Here is an 18,651-nt window from a genome sequence, read left to right as displayed (position 1 = left end):
ACTCAAATTTGAATCTCTGGCTTCTTAATTCTTTCTGATATTTCGTTTTATTGGTTAATCTGTTTTCGATTTCATATCATTAGTCTAGTATTTGTTCTTCTTTTTGTGTTTGATTATCTTAGAAAAAAGGGTTTCTCAGTGATGAATACACAGATGACGAGTCCGATGAAATCCATTCATTAAATCATGGGGACAAACGAGGCATTTGTCTGAGAGGAATCCTTTTATACTTTTTTCAATCTTATTAGTTTTTTCTGCTAAATGTTTTTCAAAGTTGTTTGATTCGTGATTCTCGAAAATTGAAGAAAAAAAGGCATGATGAGGATTGTTTTATTGTCATCTGATTCTCATGATGAATATATACCTCCTACTCATTCTGAGTGCCTTTTCTTAATTTCTTACCATGAAACTTCGTTGAGTCTATAAACTTTATTCGTTCTATAGTCTAAATTATTGAATTGGATACTTATCAATTGATCGAAATCTAGAAGTTTGACTGTCTCAGCAGTTTTTGTTTTTAAAACTAGGAAATTTTTGATAATCTGTGCAAGCTGGGTCGGATTCATAGCTACTATTGTGTTCTTGGTTCTGGAAATTATAACTGTTATGTTACTATTGTGGATGTGAGGACGGCTTTTCATGGATGTACTCTCAATTCTAACTATTTGACATGGTTGCGTAAGAATCAGGAGATGAATGTACTGAACCTAACAGATAAACAACTGATCTTTAGAGAAGCACTGCCCTAGATGTGTATACCTCGAAGTCAATCGATGATACTTCTCTGAGAAATCACTTGTAAACTTTGATTTTGTATTCAAGAATCTTAATATAATAAAATAAACTCTTTATTCATTCGTTGTGTCTTCTTTCTCATAAACAACCTTCATCATCACTATTGAAATCTTAATATTAATGATATGCATAAGTGATTTCATTCTGCGATTAAAATGTTGTGATATGAGAAGCATAATAACCGAACATTTAGTTATCCTTTCTCTGGTGTATTCCAGACCGGTCTTGAACCGTTTCTAGAACCAAACTATTTATTCAACTTTATATATTCCAGTGGAATTGATAACATTATAATCACGTCATCAATACTGATTGGGACAGTATCTCTATTTCCACATCAGCTTTAGACACGTGGCTATTGATCGACCATATAGTCATGAAAACAATCCAATGGAAAATTTTCAAAACTTATCCGACCTTATCTTAGCGAAACAAAATCTCTCCTCTGATTATTACTACTCAACTTCGCATTATCACTCAAACAAACATATTGACATCTGAGTCTTGTCATCATGGCAACTTCTCTCCAAGCCGCCGCAACTTTTCTTCAACCGGCGAAGATTGCCGCTTCTCCTTCTCGTAATGTCCATCTCCGATCAAACCAAACCGTGGGCAAGTCCTTTGGGTTAGACTCTTCACAAGCTAGGCTCACGTGCTCTCTCCACTCTGACCTCAAAGACTTCGCTGGAAAATGCTCCGACGCCGCCAAGATCGCCGGTTTTGCTCTAGCCACCTCTGCTCTCGTTGTCTCGGTATAACTTCATATTCTCATTCATCTCACAAACTTAACAAAATTTATAGGCCTTGTGTTTATTGAAGAAAACAAACTTAAGAAGTTGTGTTGGCTAGGGCTAATAGCTTAGTGTATAGAGGTTTTGTTATGTCACAGTAATATATGTAGATTACATTGCATGTTTATTTGCAAAGTCTAGTATTTTTAACCTATGTTTTGGGTAATGAAGGGGGCCGGTGCGGAGGGAGCACCAAAGAGGCTAACGTACGACGAGATACAGAGCAAGACTTACATGGAGGTAAAGGGTACCGGTACGGCAAACCAGTGTCCAACTATCGATGGTGGCTCTGAGACATTCTCGTTCAAAGCTGGTAAGTACACAGGCAAGAAGTTCTGCTTCGAGCCCACTTCCTTCACCGTCAAGGCAGATAGCGTCAGCAAGAATGCACCGCCGGATTTCCAAAACACCAAGCTCATGACCCGTCTCACTTACACACTCGATGAGATCGAAGGACCCTTCGAGGTTTTTCTTCAATCACTTAGTTCAATCTCAGTTTCCAGTTGTTGCTTCTACCGCAAGAAACTGATAACAAGTCAATTGAATTGTTGTCATTTGATCAGGTTGGTTCAGACGGAAGCGTGAAGTTCAAGGAAGAAGATGGTATCGATTACGCAGCAGTCACAGTCCAGCTTCCGGGAGGAGAACGCGTGCCGTTCCTCTTCACGGTTAAGCAGCTCGAGGCTTCAGGGAAACCCGAAAGCTTCAGTGGCAAGTTCTTAGTTCCATCGTACCGTGGCTCGTCCTTTTTGGACCCAAAGGGTCGTGGTGGATCCACTGGGTACGATAATGCAGTGGCTTTGCCTGCCGGAGGCAGAGGAGACGAGGAAGAGCTATCCAAGGAAAACGTCAAGAACACGGCGGCTTCCGTCGGAGAGATCACTTTGAAGATCACAAAGAGCAAACCGGAGACAGGTGAAGTGATCGGAGTGTTCGAGAGTCTTCAGCCATCGGATACTGACTTGGGTGCTAAGGTACCAAAAGATGTGAAGATCCAAGGGGTTTGGTACGGTCAGATTGAGTGATTCATATAATTTGTTACTTTTGTAAAATTGTATTGAAACAACTTCTTTCTATCAATATATATATATATATATTAACGCTCGATAAATAAATATTTATATCAGTGAATAATTTGAGAAATCAAGTTTTAGTTTAATCAATTCTTTAGTTACACACACGCAAGTTTAATGAACCGTAACAAATGGAACATGAATTGGAAGTTGGAACGAGAGGACGAAGATCGAGTTACCTATTGGTTACAACTTGTGATTTATCATACAAATAGGAATTTATTAGGTCTAACTATAAAAAAGTATTTTCCTCTATTTAAATGATATGATTATAGGATTTAGGTGAATTCAAGTAGGGTGTGATGGTATGTTTTAGTATAAAATATTTGTTTTGCATTTTCTTCTTATAATAATTACAAAGTTGACTTAAGTTTCATTATTATGTGGTCGACCTACCTTTGTTGATTGGAACCAGCACATAGAGTGTCAATTTAGGTACATAAAAAAATCAACTAAATTAAAATATTTTAAAGTTGAACACAATTGAAAATGCAAAAGTTCTAAAAGTTTAGCAGTTTCATTATACATACACAAAAAAAAAATGGTCATCATGACACTAAATACCAATTATATAAGTAGTCAACAACTAAAACAGCCAGTTTGTTGATAATAATTGCATTTTGTATTATTAAGAGGAATACATATAACATTATAACTTCTTTGGGAAATAATCACAATTTGTTTTTGTTCCAAATACATAACAAGAAGCTGGTAAACATTAAACAACATCCTATACAATTTGGTATTCATAAACCAATTTTTAAAGTTACAAAAGTCTGTTGACTGGCAATAGATTCTCATTAATATTGAAATTATTACAAATCTTTTTAGGAAATAAATAATTTAATAGAAAGAAGACTTAAATGAAAATGTGAAGAGTGTTAGTATTATTTTAGTTTATAAAGTAAATTTATTTTTGTAAAACAGAGCAAAAGAGAATAAAGAGCAAACACACAAGTCCATTTGGCGTTACAGGTATGACCCTTTGGCTCACTTTTCTCTTTTCTTTTTCTTTTCTCAGAAATATTTTCTCGAGAAAATGATTTGAATTTTGCTTTTGTGATGATGAAGAGAATTAGGTTTGAAATTGGATGGAGCATGTGCCGGGATCGTTCGGCACTAGCGCCAGCTTCGCTCTCCGTTTCGGCCAAACCATTTTCTCAGCTGCTTCGTTGATCTTCATGTGCTTTGATTTCGATTTCTATGATTTCACTACTTTCTGGTAAAATTCTGTTCAAATTCTTATTCAATTTTGATTTTTGGGTTTTGGGTTCGAATTGATGAATCTGATCATCGAAAGGAGTGAACTTTGGATATGGGTTTGTTTAATCAATACCTAATTTGTTGAAAAGTTTGAATTTTGATCAAATATGAAAATAGGGTTTTGATCAATAAAACGTTTTGAGAATAGGGTTTTGCTCAAGTCAATGTTTTTTGTTTGTAATCAAAAAGTCACTCTTGAGGATAGGGTTTTGGTTGGTTTCATGATAACTGATTCATAAGGACTGATTTTGATCTCTCTGTGTCTATCTGTTGTTTAGCTATTTAGCGATGGTGATGGCAATTGTAACTCCATGGAGCATTTTACTTGCCTTGACAGACACATACTCTGTCTTAGTGAAACTCCTTCCTCAAGAATTAAGAGTTCTTTCCATCGTTTTCGCCGGTGATTTCGTAAGCAAAATGCAACAAAGAGTTTACCTAATCTCCTAAACGTGCTCTGCATTCTTCTTATGGTGATATCTCTATTGTATCAGGTACTTTCGTTTCTTTCTCTTGGTGGTGCTTGTGCTGTAGCTAGTGCAACTGAACTGCTTGCGTCTGCTGATGGAAAGATCTGTGATGGTAGCCTCTGTATCCAATACCAAGTCTCGGCTGCATTGGCTTTCTTGTGTTGGTTTCTGTTACTTGCTTCAGCTCTTTTCAATTTTTGGAGTTTACCTTCTTTATACTATTGACATTAACAGAGACTTATTATGATGTCTTCTTATAGTTATAGATGATAGGAATCATAATCATAGGACATGGATGTACATTTTTATATACAACTCTAGAGACTTGTCTTGTTAATATTGAAATAAATTTACCAAATGTTATATACAGACACTTTACAACAAAATGTTTTTTGATTCCAAACTATTAGCCTATTGTACATTGCAATTGCATTTGACTGATGAATTCTCTGTTTTAGTCACAAAGAAACGACGACGTTTTCAGGTGGTAGCTTCTTTTGAAAACCTTAATGGGCCGAGACTTTCTCCAGCCTTAATAAGCCCAATAATCTCACCAATTTCAGATTAAAGTATGAAGCTCAACAAAAACCTAAGTTTTCCTATTCTTATTTTTTTTTTTTTTTTTTTTTTTTTTTAAGATTTCCTACTCTGTTTTGGAAAAGAGAAGAGAAAAGGAAATATTTGCTAACCAACTAACCAAGTTTATCGGAAACTCTGTTTGCTCTATAAAAGTACAAAAAAAAAAGTCACAAGTTGCTTCCAAACATTGATTCAATAATGTTAGAAAGTATGCAAGAAACCGTTGAAGTTCTTAGCTGCATCAGAAGGTATCCATGGATTATTGAGATGTTGAAGTCGAAGCTTTTCCATGAAATTTGCGATCAAAAGTTACACGATACACCAAAAAAAAACGATACACCAAAAAAAGGCGAAACACAAAAAAGGCGATGTTACTTCTGTTGTGATTGTTTGATTCCTCCTTTTTGCACTACTTGCTTCAAAAAGAACGATCACAAAGGCCATACTTTGATTCAAGTAAACGATCTTTTCTATAAAATTGCTTTATTATTATTTAGTTCCAACATTCGTAGCAAATAATATCTAACGATGGTTTAATGGCTTTTGATGTAATTGCAGACATATAGAAGTTCGCGCCAAACAGGAGTAAAGAAAGAGACGATGTCACAATATATGGATATATCAGGGATACATCTATATTCGATCAACGGGTTTCCGATTGTTTACATAAACCAGAGACGTGGCAATAATAATCATCGTTCTAGAAGCAATGTTATGCATAAATGTAAAATTTGTGAATGGGAAATTGACGCTGCTTCTTCTGCTTTGTTCTGTTCTATGGAATGCAAGGTATATGGTTTGTGGTTAATTATGTCTTTTTTTCCTTTTTTTTTTCTTACACTTTTGTTTGTTATATGTAAAGTTAACATTGTTTATTGTGAATTTTACAGTTTAGGAGCGTTCTTGGGTCACAACTTGATGAGCTGATGGAAAATTCATCAGAGGTTACAGAGATTTCAGAAGAGATTGATGAACCGGTGATGAAGAAACGACATAGGAGAAAAGGGAGTCCACATAGAGCTCCATTCTTCTAGGGTTTTGTTTTTCTTTCTAGGGTTTTAATTCCAAAACGTTATGATTTTTGATTTTTTTAGGGTTCTAGGAGGCTTCATATAACTGAGATTTTAGACATCTACATATACATTTTTGCAGTCATTTTGTGAAATAAATCATGTAGTTAAGACTTATTTACAATGGCTGTCAGTGGATTTTAATTTTCCCAAAATCTCTACACAGTAACTACACGATTAGTTACTAAAATAAAACTTCCAAAATATTTAATATTATTTAATTATTACAAAATTATCATTTTTGATATTATTTTTCTGCATGACTATAATAATTCGATTATAATCATCAAACAACATAGATATTTGATAGCATTTTATTGGGTGAACGACCTGTGTGCCCCTCGAAAGTTTCATATAACACTAGACCTACACCGAATTCCAACCTCGATCTTGGTCCACACAAATGAAAAGTTCTAATCCTATTTCTCCCTAATTTGAAAGTTCAAAACCTCAAAACACATAAAATCAAAATTCAAACCTAAAGCACACATAAACATGGTTTATAATCGGTTTATTGTTACCCAGACATCATTAACCACATTAGGACTAAACGGAACCGGATTTAACCTGAGTAGACCCGATTTAAGATCGAAAATCCCCAAATCTCAGAATCAAAGAACACTAGAATTTGAGAGAACCCAGAAATTTAATCAATTGATTGTTGAGGGAGAAATTCATGATGATGAAGACGGATCATATCAGCCACGTTGCAAATCATCTCAGCCACAACCACACGATAAATCAGATAGTTATTAGAGCCTTCTCAATGCATTATTTCTCCGAACAAACTTTCTCAAGACACTTTCAGTCAAGGATAAATAAGATTAGAAGATACAATGGATTTATTTTTGGTTTTGCTTTTTAAGATTATGATTAAGTCGGCTTTGTTGTTTTGTTGTATAACTCGATTTACTCAAGCTCTGCAATTTTTGTCTCTGTTTTACATTGCTTTTTGATCTCTGCAACTATTGAAATGTTAATGGCACAAAAACCGTGTCATAAGCTACAAAATGATAACGATTCACCAAAATGAGACAATAATGAGATTCCAAATCGTTGGGTTTGTCTCCTCTACGAACGATGTCATGGTTTCCCCTCAGGACTTGCTTTATTTCCAGAAAAATTTATTTAAAAAGAAGAGCAAAATAGAGTTTCAGTCAAAGACTAAAATTTGAGATTGACTTAATTCCAAATTCATATATCCGCAATGCTCTTTCAAATAATGTGTTCACAAATGATGTTTTTCCAAAAACAATGGAGGAAAATTCTTCAGTTTCTTCTATGGACAACGATACGGAGAATTTCAATTCCATTATCGATACTTCTCGTCCTTTGATTCCATTGTCGAGCCGCCGCAAATACATCGCCTTTCCTCGCTTCTCTTCCTTTAAGCTTCGAAACTCCAGGAATGGAGATGTATATGTTGGTTTTGTGATCGGGAGGTGATGGCGGAGAAGGAGACGGGTCAAATGGGGTAGAAGGAGATGGGTCAGGTTTTTAATTTGGTTTAGGATTGGTTTAAGTGGTTTAATATCGGTTTATGTTATAAACCAATTAATCAAGCGTTTATGTGTTTTGAGGTTTCGAACTTTCAAATTAGGGAGAAATAGGACTAGAACTTTCTATTTGTGTGGACCAAGATCGAGGTTGAAATTCTGTGTAGTTCTAATGGTATATGAAACTTCCGAAAGGGACACAGGTCGTTTACCCCATTTTATTACTACAAAGTTACAAAATATTTAGGTAATGATTCATTAACATATCATAAATAAGATCAACATTAATAAAATAAATGAGTTTTTTTACGGGACGGGTTTAGCAAGACGTTACTTAATAACAATTGTAAACTATAAAATAAAAATATTTTATAAATAGATACAATTTATAAACTTTTATATATACTAATTTTAAAAAATAAATTGTTCCCGCGTTATTCCACGGGTTAAAATCTAGTGTGTATACATGTTTTTTTTTTTTTTAGGTTTCAGAGATGATTTAATTTTTATGAAAAATGAATTCAAGGTTAAACAAATTATATACATGCATGTTTAAATCTTCTTCTTTTTGGGGGCCAAACATGTTTAAAACTCGAAAATTGACAAATTTATGTTTCCATTGTCGGATCAATTTCCTTTGGATGATCAATGGGAAAACGACGAGTATGTGTATTATATGGTTGGATTGATTTTTTGTACTTTTGTTGTGTGTTTACGAATATAAACAAGTTTCAACACCCTGTAATTTAAAATAGGTTAACGCGACAAGTAGAAATAGTTTAATGCCGTTTCACGTGGAAATTAATAATTGTAATTTATCGTGTTTTTTATTTTCCAAAATTTTCTTTTATGAACTGTCGTCCATGCGATTGAGTAACTAACTATTGAAACATGTAATAACATAAACAATTTTATAGTCTTTAACCAAAAAGATCCAATTCTATTGGCGTGGGACAGCACATATATAACACTACAGAATGCAAATAGAATATTACCTCTTAAACACTCAACTAATTAACATCTCATATCAATAATGACAATGATTTGAATAAATTTTTATACTATCCAATTTATATATAGTTACTGCAAATCGTAACATTCACTGATCATCAAGTATCAAGAGATCGTAGTCAGTAGGTTTCGTACGCGTGTGTATGATTGACACTGAAGATCTCCTTAGTCTTTTTCTGAAGAATTTATATCTTATTATTGTTATTATCCAATCTCATGTTTATTTTACCTCAAAAAATGTTCGCGATTCAAAATCAACAACGTTTATAACCATATAGACAAAAAAAACAGCTGGAGGGTTTCAAAATTAAAATGTTGTGTTTGGTTACAAAATATTACACACATATTCAACTTTTGATACTAATAACAAAATACTTAAAAAAAGACGAAACTCTATATTAAGAAAAAAAGTTTTGGGAGGTTCTTCTCCGCTAACATGCTCTTTAAGGATACTCTCTGCCAAGTGGCTTTGGCATGCTCATTCTTGCTGACGTACTCCGAGACAAACCCTCTCCATCAGTTTGTTTATGGAGAATTTTCCTCACAACTTTCTCATATGATCTTATCCGCAAATTTGTTATCGAAAAACCCGACCGACCTTTTATTTCTCACCACTTTGGACCTCAATTACTCATTTATAATAACTTTATTTTTTATATGTAACTACACTATCTTATAGTGTTCATTACAAGGAATCCAAAAACTCCATAATCCGGTCATTTCGGTGACGGACATCAACGGAAAAGTCACCGGAAAATTGGCCGGAGTCACATATGTAAAATTGAGTTCCAACAGTTAACTCTCCAGAGATCGAACCATCGTACGTGGTCTATATTTATAAACGTCAATAATTGTTTTTTATATAATAAAAGTGTCATGGTAGGTTAAATAATTTACGCCATATTAGTAATTAATTAGTGGCTAGTCAAATTCTGTTCCATAAAATATAATAGTATGAACACACATTATTGTACTGTATTCATCAATTGGGACTAGTTCTTTCTGATGATCATATATAAAGGACAGCAGAAATCGGACAAAATCAGTGTTATTGTCTTCATTTATCATACGCACAAACTAAAAAATAAAGTTTGGCCGAAACGTGGGTGTTCCTAATCCCAAACATATATGAAAAGCAGAGAATATACTATATCTACTTTAATCGTTACATTAATGTTAGTTTAACTAAAATAGGTTTCTTTTGAGAAAAAAAAGTATAAAGTGGTAGGAAATAATAGAGGTTCATAACTTCATATAATTGAAGCTTATGATTTGATATATTGGTTTGGTTGTTACACAAGTATCCGACTTTAGATACTACAAAACAATTCTAAAAAAAAAAACTTCAACGGAAAGCGATATTCTTCAACAAATCAATCCTACTTAAAATATTTAAAATGTAACAAAAAAAAATTCGATACAGCGTTGATGGACCGTAATACCATATCGACACACAATAATTTCGAGTTGAATTCACATTATTGATGCACACGTTCATACCCAAATTAAATTAAACTAAAACTAATGAATGATGCACGTATATAGACTTAAAGACCCGAATCTCTCGTTAGGTGACCGGTGACCCATGCAACCGAATGAATCTAAATGGGACCATTAGACCGGTTTGGTCCCTACCCATGCTTAGTCTTATTGGCCTTCACGTGAGGCTCCATAAGCCAAGCTTCATGCACCCCATCCGCCGGAAATTAAACCTCCGGCCACCTAAGCTTGTCTGCTTTCTGATTTTGTCCCAAGTCTCTAATGTTTGCACGTGGACACTTTCTTCCTTTCTTCTCTCCTTCTTCGCCACGATTTCATCTCCAATTTTCCAAATCTACCCCTTACATTAACCAATCTAAATTACTCCTTCTAAATTGCATGATGAGGGTATATTTGTAGTTTCAGTAAGACAAATAATATTGCGTGAGCTGTGTCCTGTCTGATTATGAACACTAGACGACAAAAACCTAACGTTACTTGAAGTTTCCGAATCACGAGGCTCACTCATTCTTCTTCTTCTTTCTTCTATATATATATAAAGCCCCACGAGTAGTTTGTATCTCTTTCAAACACACAGACGAGATCTTCTCTCTATCTTTCTCTATCTACAAACTTTCTAAAAGTCACGAGTCAACTCAACGAGTTACGTACAAAGAAGTACTAAAACAATGGGAGCTTGCGCTTCACGTGAATCTCGGAGAACAGAGACGGCGAAGCTGATATTACCAGACGGAACATTACAAGAGTTTTCAACGCCGGTGAAAGTGTGGCAGATTCTTCAAAAGAATCCTACAAGCTTTGTTTGTAACTCCGACGATATGGATTTCGACGACGCCGTTTTAGCTGTCCCTGGAAGCGAGGATCTTCGACCAGGAGAATTGTACTTCGTTTTACCATTAACATGGCTTAATCATCCATTGAGAGCAGATGAAATGGCGGCTTTAGCGGTTAAAGCAAGCTCTGCGCTTGCGAAAAGCGGTGGAGGAGGTTTGAGTTACAACGATGAAGATGTTGGTGAGTGTAGAGTTAGAAGAGTTAAAAGAAACGGTTGCGGCGGAAGAGGTTGTGGTGGTGGTGGTAAAGGGAGGAGAAAGTTCACGGCGGAGTTGAGTTCAATAGCTGAGTAGAGGGGTTAAATTGGTTAGTCAATGTGTAAATTTTGTAAATTGTAATTAGAAAATTTGACTTTTACATAATTTTTACCATAAAAAATATAAAGTTGATTTCGTTATTTAATACAACTAATACATAGAAATGACCAAATTGGGAGACTTTCACGTGGATGAAGTGTTCAAAAGCTACTAATAAATTGCATTTAGTCATTTAGTGGTAAAAATATCAAATCCTCTCTGGCTTTTCTTGGTCAACACCGCGTAATGGTTACATGAAAGACACAGTGTACAGTTGCAAAAAGTGGGGATAAAAGCCCAAGGCCCATTGTTCCTACGGGCATAGCCGCATAGGGTTGAAAAATGTAGTCGCTGTAAGTAAGGATGATTTTGTTATAATAATATATTTCAAGGGCTTTGATTGCAAATTAGTTTAGATTTCCCGACCACATAAATGTTGCTTTGTTTTTTCGGTTAGGCAAATTCGTTGTGGTTACCAAAACGACGACGTGGTGAAGCAAATGGCGAGAGTCGCCTTTGCCACATCATCGCCGCCGTTAATCTCATCAGTTCGTACTCTCCGCCGTCATTTCTCAGTTTTCGCCGCCGCGAATCCAGAAATGTCTCGTCCCTCTCACCACAGCTCTCTCGAAGTTATCGGCGGAGGAAGTGATCGTTTCTTACCGTCGTTAAAGGACTCACTCGCTAAACCGTACAATGCGTTTCCTCTAATCGGATTTAACCGCCACGTGGAGACAATCTACGCATCTTTCTTTCGTTCTGTTCCTTTCGTTAGACTCCGCCGTGAATGTCTCCGAACTAAAGACAACGGCTCTGTTGCTTTGGATTGGGTCGCCGGCGAAGATAGGCACTTTCCTCCTGATTCACCAATCCTCATTTTGTTGGTAACACTCAACATTTCAAAAATTCGATTTTGATTTTGTATTGAGTTTAAAAATCAGAACTTTAAAAAAATGTGTAGCCAGGTTTAACAGGAGGAAGTCAAGATTCGTATGTTAGACATATGTTGTTAAGAGCTCAAAGTAAAAAATGGCGTTGTGTTGTGTTTAATAGCCGTGGTTGTGGAGATAGTCCTGTGACCACTCCTCAGGTTTTGATCTTTCTCTGCTCTTTCTTGGTTCATCTTAGATTCATAAAGTAGCTTCCTTTTTGTACTGTTTCATGGTCTGGTGATGATAGATGAATAGTGCCAATTAGCTTCATTTTGTTACTGAAGTATTATGATACTGCTAATGCAGTTCTACTCGGCTTCGTTTTTAGGAGACATTGGTGAAGTGATTGATCATGTTGTTGATAAATTCCCAAAAGCCAATTTGTATGCTGCTGGATGGTCTCTTGGAGGCAACATTCTTGTTAACTATTTGGGTCAGGTTAGTTATTTTCTTAACCCATGAGTTTGGAAATTTATGTAGGAGATATTACCAAGTTCTTATCTTTTTTAGTTTGTTGCAGGAATCTCATAACTGTCCTCTCACTGCTGCTGTTTCTTTGTGCAATCCTTTTGATTTGGTTATAGCAGATGAAGATTTCCATAAGGGTTTTAACAATGTTTATGACAAGGCCTTGTCGAAATCTCTTCGTAGAATATTTAGCAAGTAATTGTTCGTTGTCCACATCCGTCTTATCTTCTTGCCATTTAGTTATTGTCACATCACTAATTCATCTTTATGCAGACATTCTCTTCTTTTTGAAGACATAGGAGGTGAATTTAACATTCCTTTGGCTGCAAATGCTGAGACGGTTAGGGATTTCGATGATGGCTTAACCCGAGGTTAGCTTTGTCAACATCTACTTATATCTTCTCCTTGATACTTTGAGAAGACAAGGGCATACAGCTACAAATCATTTGTTTCTTTATTTCATGTAACAGTCTCGTTCGGTTTCAAATCAGTAGATGAGTACTATTCCAAGTCGAGCAGCTCCAAAGCTATAAAACATGTCCGCATACCCTTGCTTTGCATTCAGGTGAATTCCTGAACAATGAGTGATGAACCCATAAGCTTAGAATCTGTTTTTTCTCATGTTCATTTGTTTATATGATATGCAGGCAGCAAATGATCCCATTGCTCCTGAGAGAGGTATCCCTCGCGATGACATCAAGGTAAGAGATGAATGATCATTCATTTACACGAAAATCATATGATTTTGAGTCTATCTAAGAACTAGAAGTGTCAGGCAAACCCAAACTGCGTGTTGATTGTGACACCAAGAGGAGGGCACTTGGGATGGGTGGCAGGTGAAGAAGCTCCCAACGGAGCTCCTTGGACCGACCAAGTGGTTATGGAGTTTCTGCAACATGTAGAGAATCGTGAAACCATTAACGGGGAGAGATCTTTCGAGGATGTCCATGATCAGATTCAAGTCTAATTCTGTTTGTCCATTCTTCACTTGGAGTGGTATGTTTCACTTGTACACTGTTGTTGCGCACAAGAATAATAAACATGTAAAGAATCATAGTATATAAGACTTCTTGCATTTCCTCCTAATATAGATGATACTATCTTCAAGTTCCTTAGTTACATTCATGACCTCATACCATACGTTTCCACTTACCACAACGAATTCACATTATGTATATATTTCTAAACCCTTAGATAACCGCAGATATGTGGGATCATATTGAGGCTTTATCAAAGGGTTATAGCTCCCAGTTCTTCATAGAATCGAACCTGTATGGAAGAGACGAGAGATTAGTTTCCTCGACTTCAGCTGCTTAGAGCATCCACAACGGTTAGGTTCTCACAAAAATGTCCTTTATTGATAAAAAATATTATTTTTATCATAGTTTTTTTAGTTAGTTAAATTTAAAGTTATTAGTTAAATCTGACCAATAAATATAAAACATCTGGCAAGTAAAATCTTTTAAAGTAGAGAGACGTCTCTCTCCCAAGAGATTTCAGAAACAATTGTTTCATGAGTTTCTCTCTCTCTTCTCCTTTTCAGAATTTTATTATTATTTTAATTGTTAAAATTGATGAGAGAACCCTGCGTGTTGGAGATGGTCTTAGAATCTCCTCCAAAAAGCTTTCTCCATTGTAGAATTTAGACCACAAGATCAAAATGTTATGGTGAAGATGGAGATTTGATAGTCTTAAGTGATGAAGAATAAATGATCTCTCAGCTAAACTGGATAAAGATATGATCAGTAAACTAAAGCATGCATGGTTTGAATTTGAGTCTTGGTTACCGTTGGTTTAATTCTGGTTCTCTCGATAAAAGGAACCGAGTTATTTTTGAGTTTGTTCAGAGGTCGTACCAGAGTAGTAATATCAAAGCTTTGAACATCTTCAAGATCAACTGATCAAGCATGGTGTTCTTCTTGTAATTCTGCCGATGCATAGAGTTTAAATTTGTATGTTCTTGTGTATTTTAAAGATACATAAAAACAGTTATAGTTATGTTAAATATTCAGATATACATACATATTAAGTATAGGACTGAGCAACAAATCCAAAACGTTTCGCTTTCAAGCTTAGGGATAGAATTGGTTACCGGTCACTTTTATGATCAAGAAATTGTTAGTTCTTGGAAGTTTTCTAGAGAAGAAAAAAACAACACGAATATTATGAAAAAACTATATAGAAACATTTCATGGTTTATTTAGCTTAGCTTCGACTTCATTATTGTTATGTTCATGTGGGAAATTATTTATTAATTTCGTTGCAATAAAACGAAAAAATAAAAAGAAGTGGAACACATGGTATCAACTATCATCAAGAGTCCTTATGCTTTTTTCGTGGGTCTAGCTTCCAGCAAATGCCATCAAATCTTCTTTGTCATATATTTCCATTTGTTTCAGCATATGAAGTATAACATAAATTAGATAAAATACGACTTTTCCTTTTTAGAAGTATAATATATATAGTATTATTTTTCTTTTGCAAGTATGATAGTATTCTTTTTTCCTGATTTTGTTTTAGTTTAGCTTCAAGTCTCTCTAACTATGAATGAGAATTCCAACGTACCATTTTTATGACAATCTCTAAATGTTTTGCTAACCTAAAGTTGTACTCATATATTCATTGAGAAATATATGTGATGTATGTCCCTAAAATTTAATTATAACCAACTCTATATGCGTAGTTTTGTTCAACCAGAAAGGTAAGTCTATATCATAGTATGATAATAAACTATACAAAATAATACTATAACTACCCAACCAACCCCCTAAATTTATGGAGCTCACAATCTCAATAAATTAACAATAAAAATTCGTACGACTAACACCAATTATGGAATATTTTATATACTTCAATTAAAAGAAATGAGATTTTAACCTATATAGCCTTTTGTAGAAGAAGAAAAACAGCTATAGGCTATATATGTTCCATTAATTAATGATCTCCCAATATTAATCTCCTAATTAACCAAATTTTAATCCAAATTAAATGCATATCATGTGCTTTATGTAACACAAATCTACAAGAAAGTGATGGTTTGTTTTATAAGCATTACTCAAGAATCTCAAAACTCACAAAAGAAAGAGAAGAACTGTCCCCACATGAACATAAACAAACACACATCAACTTTAACATTTCAAAATTCCTGATTTATTCTCTTTTAATCATATACTAATAATAAATTTTCAAAACATTGGAGGATGAGAGAGAGAAATGGACATGGCGTGGCTGTCTGGTCACTGAGAAATAAAGTAATGCTTTTTAAAGAAGAATATTTTTGTTCAACAAAAAAGGCCCACAAATTACATGTAATCATCAAAATCATGCGAAGAGAGAGAGAGAGAGAAGAGAGGAGACAAAGGTAAAGTAGAAGATAAAGGAATCGTAGAGAGACAAAGGCCATTTGATGCATCTCTTTCTTTGTTCTTTATAGTTTTGGCTTTTCTCTTCTTTTCAAAAATCTCTTATAATCACATTATTGTTACTATAAACTTTGATTCTTTAAACACCATTATTACCTCTCCAATCATTCATTCTACACACAGCTGTTTTTGATTCATCTACAAATTTCTGATTTTTTTTCTAGGGTTCTTGTTTTTCCCCCCAAATTGACTTGTTCTCCTCTCTGTTTAGGTTTGTGTCTCTTTAATGGTGTGTGAAAGGTGAAAGCTTTAAGCTTTTGTGTGTGTTTTAACAACAATGGCGGAGATCAAGAATGCTAAAGTAGAACAAAGGCAAACGAAGATTAGGAATGTTCCAGTAGCTGTAACTCCTGAAGGTTTCTGGTGTTGTCCTTCTCCTGTTGCGTTTCAAAAGACTCTTAAATCTCACAACTCTCTCACCAAACACAAGCAATCTTCTCCTGCTCTTCAACCTCCTAAGCCGGAGAAGAAACCATCTTCGACTACTATTAGATCCGTCATTGCTTCTGATGAAACTCAACAGAATTTGGGTAGTTTTGATACTGTTCATAGTATTGCTGTTCCTGCGACGGTTCAAGAGAGACCACAGAGGCAAAAGGTTGAGACTTTACCGAGGAAAGTTGCTATTGAGTTTGGTGAACCGGGAAGTAGTGATGCTAAAGTGATTTTGGTTGGGAAGCAAGGTTTTTGTGTGAAGCTTAGTGTTCATAAGAAAGTTTTGGTTGATCATAGTTGTTTCTTTGCTAAGAAACTAGCTGAGAAAGATTCGGTTTTTGCTTGTCTTGAGATTGAGAGCTGTGAAGATGCTGAGCTTTACGTTGAGACTATTGGACTTATGTATTGTAAAGATATGAAGCAACGACTTATGAAACAAAATGTTAGCAGAGTTCTTCGTGTCCTCAAGGTATTGCAGCTATAACCCTCTTTTAGATTCTGGTGTTGATGATGTTCATAGAAATGACTCAATTTGGTAACTTTAAAGCTTTAGGGGAACTTCTAAGGAGTTTAGTTGTTATTGCAGGTTGCAGAGCTTCTTGGTTTTAGTTCATGTATACAGTCTTGTTTGGATTACTTAGAAGCTGTGCCTTGGGTTGGGGAAGAAGAAGAGGAGAAAGTTATCTCATCGATTCTTAGATTAAAAACTGAAGGAGTTGGTGTCACGCCTGTTCTCAAACGAGTTGCTTCTAATGCTGTGGATCCACCAAAGGAGACGCTATCACGCATCATTGAGCTTGTTTTAAGAAGCAAAGAGGAGAAAAGTCGACGTGAGATGAAATCTATTGTTCTGAAGCTTCTTAGAGAACAGAATGGAGCCAATGTAGCTGATAACTTCAATGATACAATCTATTCCTCTTGCCAAACCTGCTTGGATTCGGTTCTGTCTCTGTTTAAACAAGCTTCTGAGGGAGAGAAACCTGAGACTGATACCAAACAGATTGCTGTAGAAGCAGATAACCTCACGTGGCTCCTTGATGTGTTAGCGGAAAGACAAGCTGCAGAGGAATTCTCAGTCACATGGGCAAACCAAAAGGAGCTCGCTTTGTTACATGAGAAGCTTCCTTTAATGTCTCGTTACCATATAAGCCGTGTAACATCTCGGCTCTTTATAGGGATTGGGAGAGGAGAATTGTTGCCTTCAAAGGACACTCGACTTCTGCTACTAACAACATGGTTGCAACCGTTGTTCAATGACTATAACTGGCTTCAACATGGTTGCAGATCGTTTGATGGTAAACTAGTGGAGGAAGGAATTGGTCGGACGATACTGACACTACCATTGGAAGATCAGCAGAGCATTTTACTGTCGTGGCTCGGGAGTTTTCTAAACGGAGGAGATGGATGTCCGAATCTTCAGAGAGCTTTTGAGGTTTGGTGGAGACGATCTTTCATTAGACCTTACTCAGATCGTCAAGCTAATGGTTCGTGTCAAACAGATTCAACTTCAAAAGAGGAGTGACTTAAAGAAAGCTGAGTAATCTTTGTTAGATTGTACAGTGCATAATGTAGCTATGGGAATGTGTTGGTTTGGTGATCTTGATTTCCGGTTTGGTTTTGTTTGGTTTGGTTTGGTTTAGATCGTACCATGTACGAGACAATGTCTTGCAGGTTTTTTAGTGGTCGATTTTTTTCTTCATGTTTTGTATTTTTCAGTTTTCATAATGATGATGGATGTATATTTCTGATTCGATTTTTATACCATTTTAAATGTTTCAGTGACTTACTACTATCAACAATAGTCTAAATTCTCTACCAAGATTAACAGAAAACAGCTCACAAGGTAAACCCTATAATTAGGTTCTAAATTCTTAACCTTAAGAAATACAAACTTAATCATAAAATCTAATAAACTGGAAAATCTTAAGCTCAAACCCTTAATAAAAATTAAATTCTTAACCTGAATTTTTGAATGAATTTGTTTAATATAAAAGTGGTTAAATAGAAACTTATTGAAAAAGGGATCTATGATGGGCCTAATGACCCAACATACGTCTGAAGCCCAATTCAATAGTTTTCCCAACTTTTTTGGTATATATATATATATTCTTTTTTTAATCATTAAAAGGCAAATTACAGCATCGGAGAGAATTGTACTATAACTCGTATAATATACCAATGCATTTCAAACCCAAAAAAAATAACGACGAAGAATG

At 35.3% G+C, this 18,651-nt stretch overlaps 6 protein-coding genes and 2 non-coding genes across 12 annotated transcripts; all 8 read left to right on the top strand.

Annotated features, from left to right (window-relative positions):
- Positions 1–134: 134 nt before the first annotated feature.
- AT3G50825 lies at positions 135–215 on the top strand. The gene has a single exon (NR_141656.1). It is a non-coding gene; the product is annotated as a snoRNA (small nucleolar RNA).
- A 93-nt stretch (positions 216–308) lies between these two features.
- Positions 309–389, top strand: AT3G08165. The gene has a single exon (NR_141400.1). It is a non-coding gene; the product is annotated as an other RNA (small nucleolar RNA).
- A 721-nt stretch (positions 390–1,110) lies between these two features.
- PSBO2 (photosystem II subunit O-2) lies at positions 1,111–2,745 on the top strand. Its single transcript, NM_114942.3, has 3 exons — positions 1,111–1,547; positions 1,758–2,051; positions 2,150–2,745. Exons 1-3 carry the CDS (start codon positions 1,308–1,310, stop codon positions 2,609–2,611), a joined length of 996 nt encoding a protein of 331 aa, NP_190651.1. The 5' UTR covers positions 1,111–1,307; the 3' UTR covers positions 2,612–2,745.
- A 610-nt stretch (positions 2,746–3,355) lies between these two features.
- On the top strand, positions 3,356–4,798 carry AT3G50810 (Uncharacterized protein family (UPF0497)). Of its 3 annotated transcripts, NM_001339483.1 has the most exons (5): positions 3,356–3,370; positions 3,587–3,634; positions 3,731–3,881; positions 4,201–4,333; positions 4,417–4,751. In NM_001339483.1, exons 3-5 carry the CDS (start codon positions 3,751–3,753, stop codon positions 4,615–4,617), a joined length of 465 nt encoding a protein of 154 aa, NP_001326371.1. In that variant the 5' UTR covers positions 3,356–3,370; positions 3,587–3,634; positions 3,731–3,750; the 3' UTR covers positions 4,618–4,751. The 3 variants fall into 3 exon arrangements, with proteins under 3 accessions (NP_001326371.1, NP_190650.4, NP_001326370.1); NM_114941.5 differs by lacking the exon at positions 3,356–3,370 and having other exon boundaries at positions 3,518–3,634; positions 4,417–4,783; NM_001339482.1 differs by lacking the exons at positions 3,356–3,370; positions 3,587–3,634 and having other exon boundaries at positions 3,639–3,881; positions 4,417–4,798.
- Positions 4,799–5,571: 773 nt separating this feature from the next.
- Positions 5,572–6,005, top strand: AT3G50808 (PLATZ transcription factor family protein; the record flags this gene model as incomplete). Its single annotated transcript, NM_001161198.1, has 2 exons — positions 5,572–5,760; positions 5,862–6,005. 2 exons carry the CDS (start codon positions 5,572–5,574, stop codon positions 6,003–6,005), a joined length of 333 nt encoding a protein of 110 aa, NP_001154670.1.
- A 4,580-nt stretch (positions 6,006–10,585) lies between these two features.
- On the top strand, positions 10,586–11,507 carry AT3G50800 (uncharacterized protein). Its single transcript, NM_114940.3, has one exon. The coding sequence runs from the start codon at positions 10,717–10,719 to the stop codon at positions 11,173–11,175; it is 459 nt and encodes a 152-aa protein (NP_190649.1). The 5' UTR covers positions 10,586–10,716; the 3' UTR covers positions 11,176–11,507.
- AT3G50790 (esterase/lipase/thioesterase family protein) lies at positions 11,382–13,726 on the top strand. 2 transcript variants are annotated; one of them, NM_001339481.1, is made up of 9 exons: positions 11,447–11,531; positions 11,636–12,062; positions 12,140–12,268; positions 12,417–12,548; positions 12,631–12,773; positions 12,852–12,949; positions 13,049–13,143; positions 13,226–13,279; positions 13,354–13,705. In NM_001339481.1, the coding sequence occupies exons 2-9, from the start codon at positions 11,679–11,681 to the stop codon at positions 13,543–13,545; spliced, it is 1,227 nt and encodes a 408-aa protein (NP_001326079.1). In that variant the 5' UTR covers positions 11,447–11,531; positions 11,636–11,678; the 3' UTR covers positions 13,546–13,705. The 2 variants fall into 2 exon arrangements, with proteins under 2 accessions (NP_190648.1, NP_001326079.1); NM_114939.3 differs by having other exon boundaries at positions 11,382–12,062; positions 13,354–13,726.
- Positions 13,727–15,874: 2,148 nt separating this feature from the next.
- AT3G50780 (BTB/POZ domain protein) lies at positions 15,875–18,220 on the top strand. 2 transcript variants are annotated; one of them, NM_001339480.1, is made up of 3 exons: positions 15,875–15,939; positions 16,212–16,904; positions 17,022–18,220. In NM_001339480.1, the coding sequence occupies exons 2-3, from the start codon at positions 16,278–16,280 to the stop codon at positions 17,955–17,957; spliced, it is 1,563 nt and encodes a 520-aa protein (NP_001326763.1). In that variant the 5' UTR covers positions 15,875–15,939; positions 16,212–16,277; the 3' UTR covers positions 17,958–18,220. The 2 variants fall into 2 exon arrangements, with proteins under 2 accessions (NP_001326763.1, NP_190647.1); NM_114938.4 differs by having other exon boundaries at positions 15,875–16,904.
- The last annotated feature ends 431 nt before the right edge of the window (positions 18,221–18,651 follow it).

The sequence above is a fragment of the Arabidopsis thaliana genome, chromosome 3 (assembly GCF_000001735.4).
Source record: "Arabidopsis thaliana chromosome 3, partial sequence".
Taxonomy (NCBI): Eukaryota; Viridiplantae; Streptophyta; class Magnoliopsida; order Brassicales; family Brassicaceae; genus Arabidopsis; species Arabidopsis thaliana.
The sequence above is the reverse complement of the archived record's forward strand: the minus strand, read 5'-3'. Positions and strand labels throughout refer to the sequence as shown.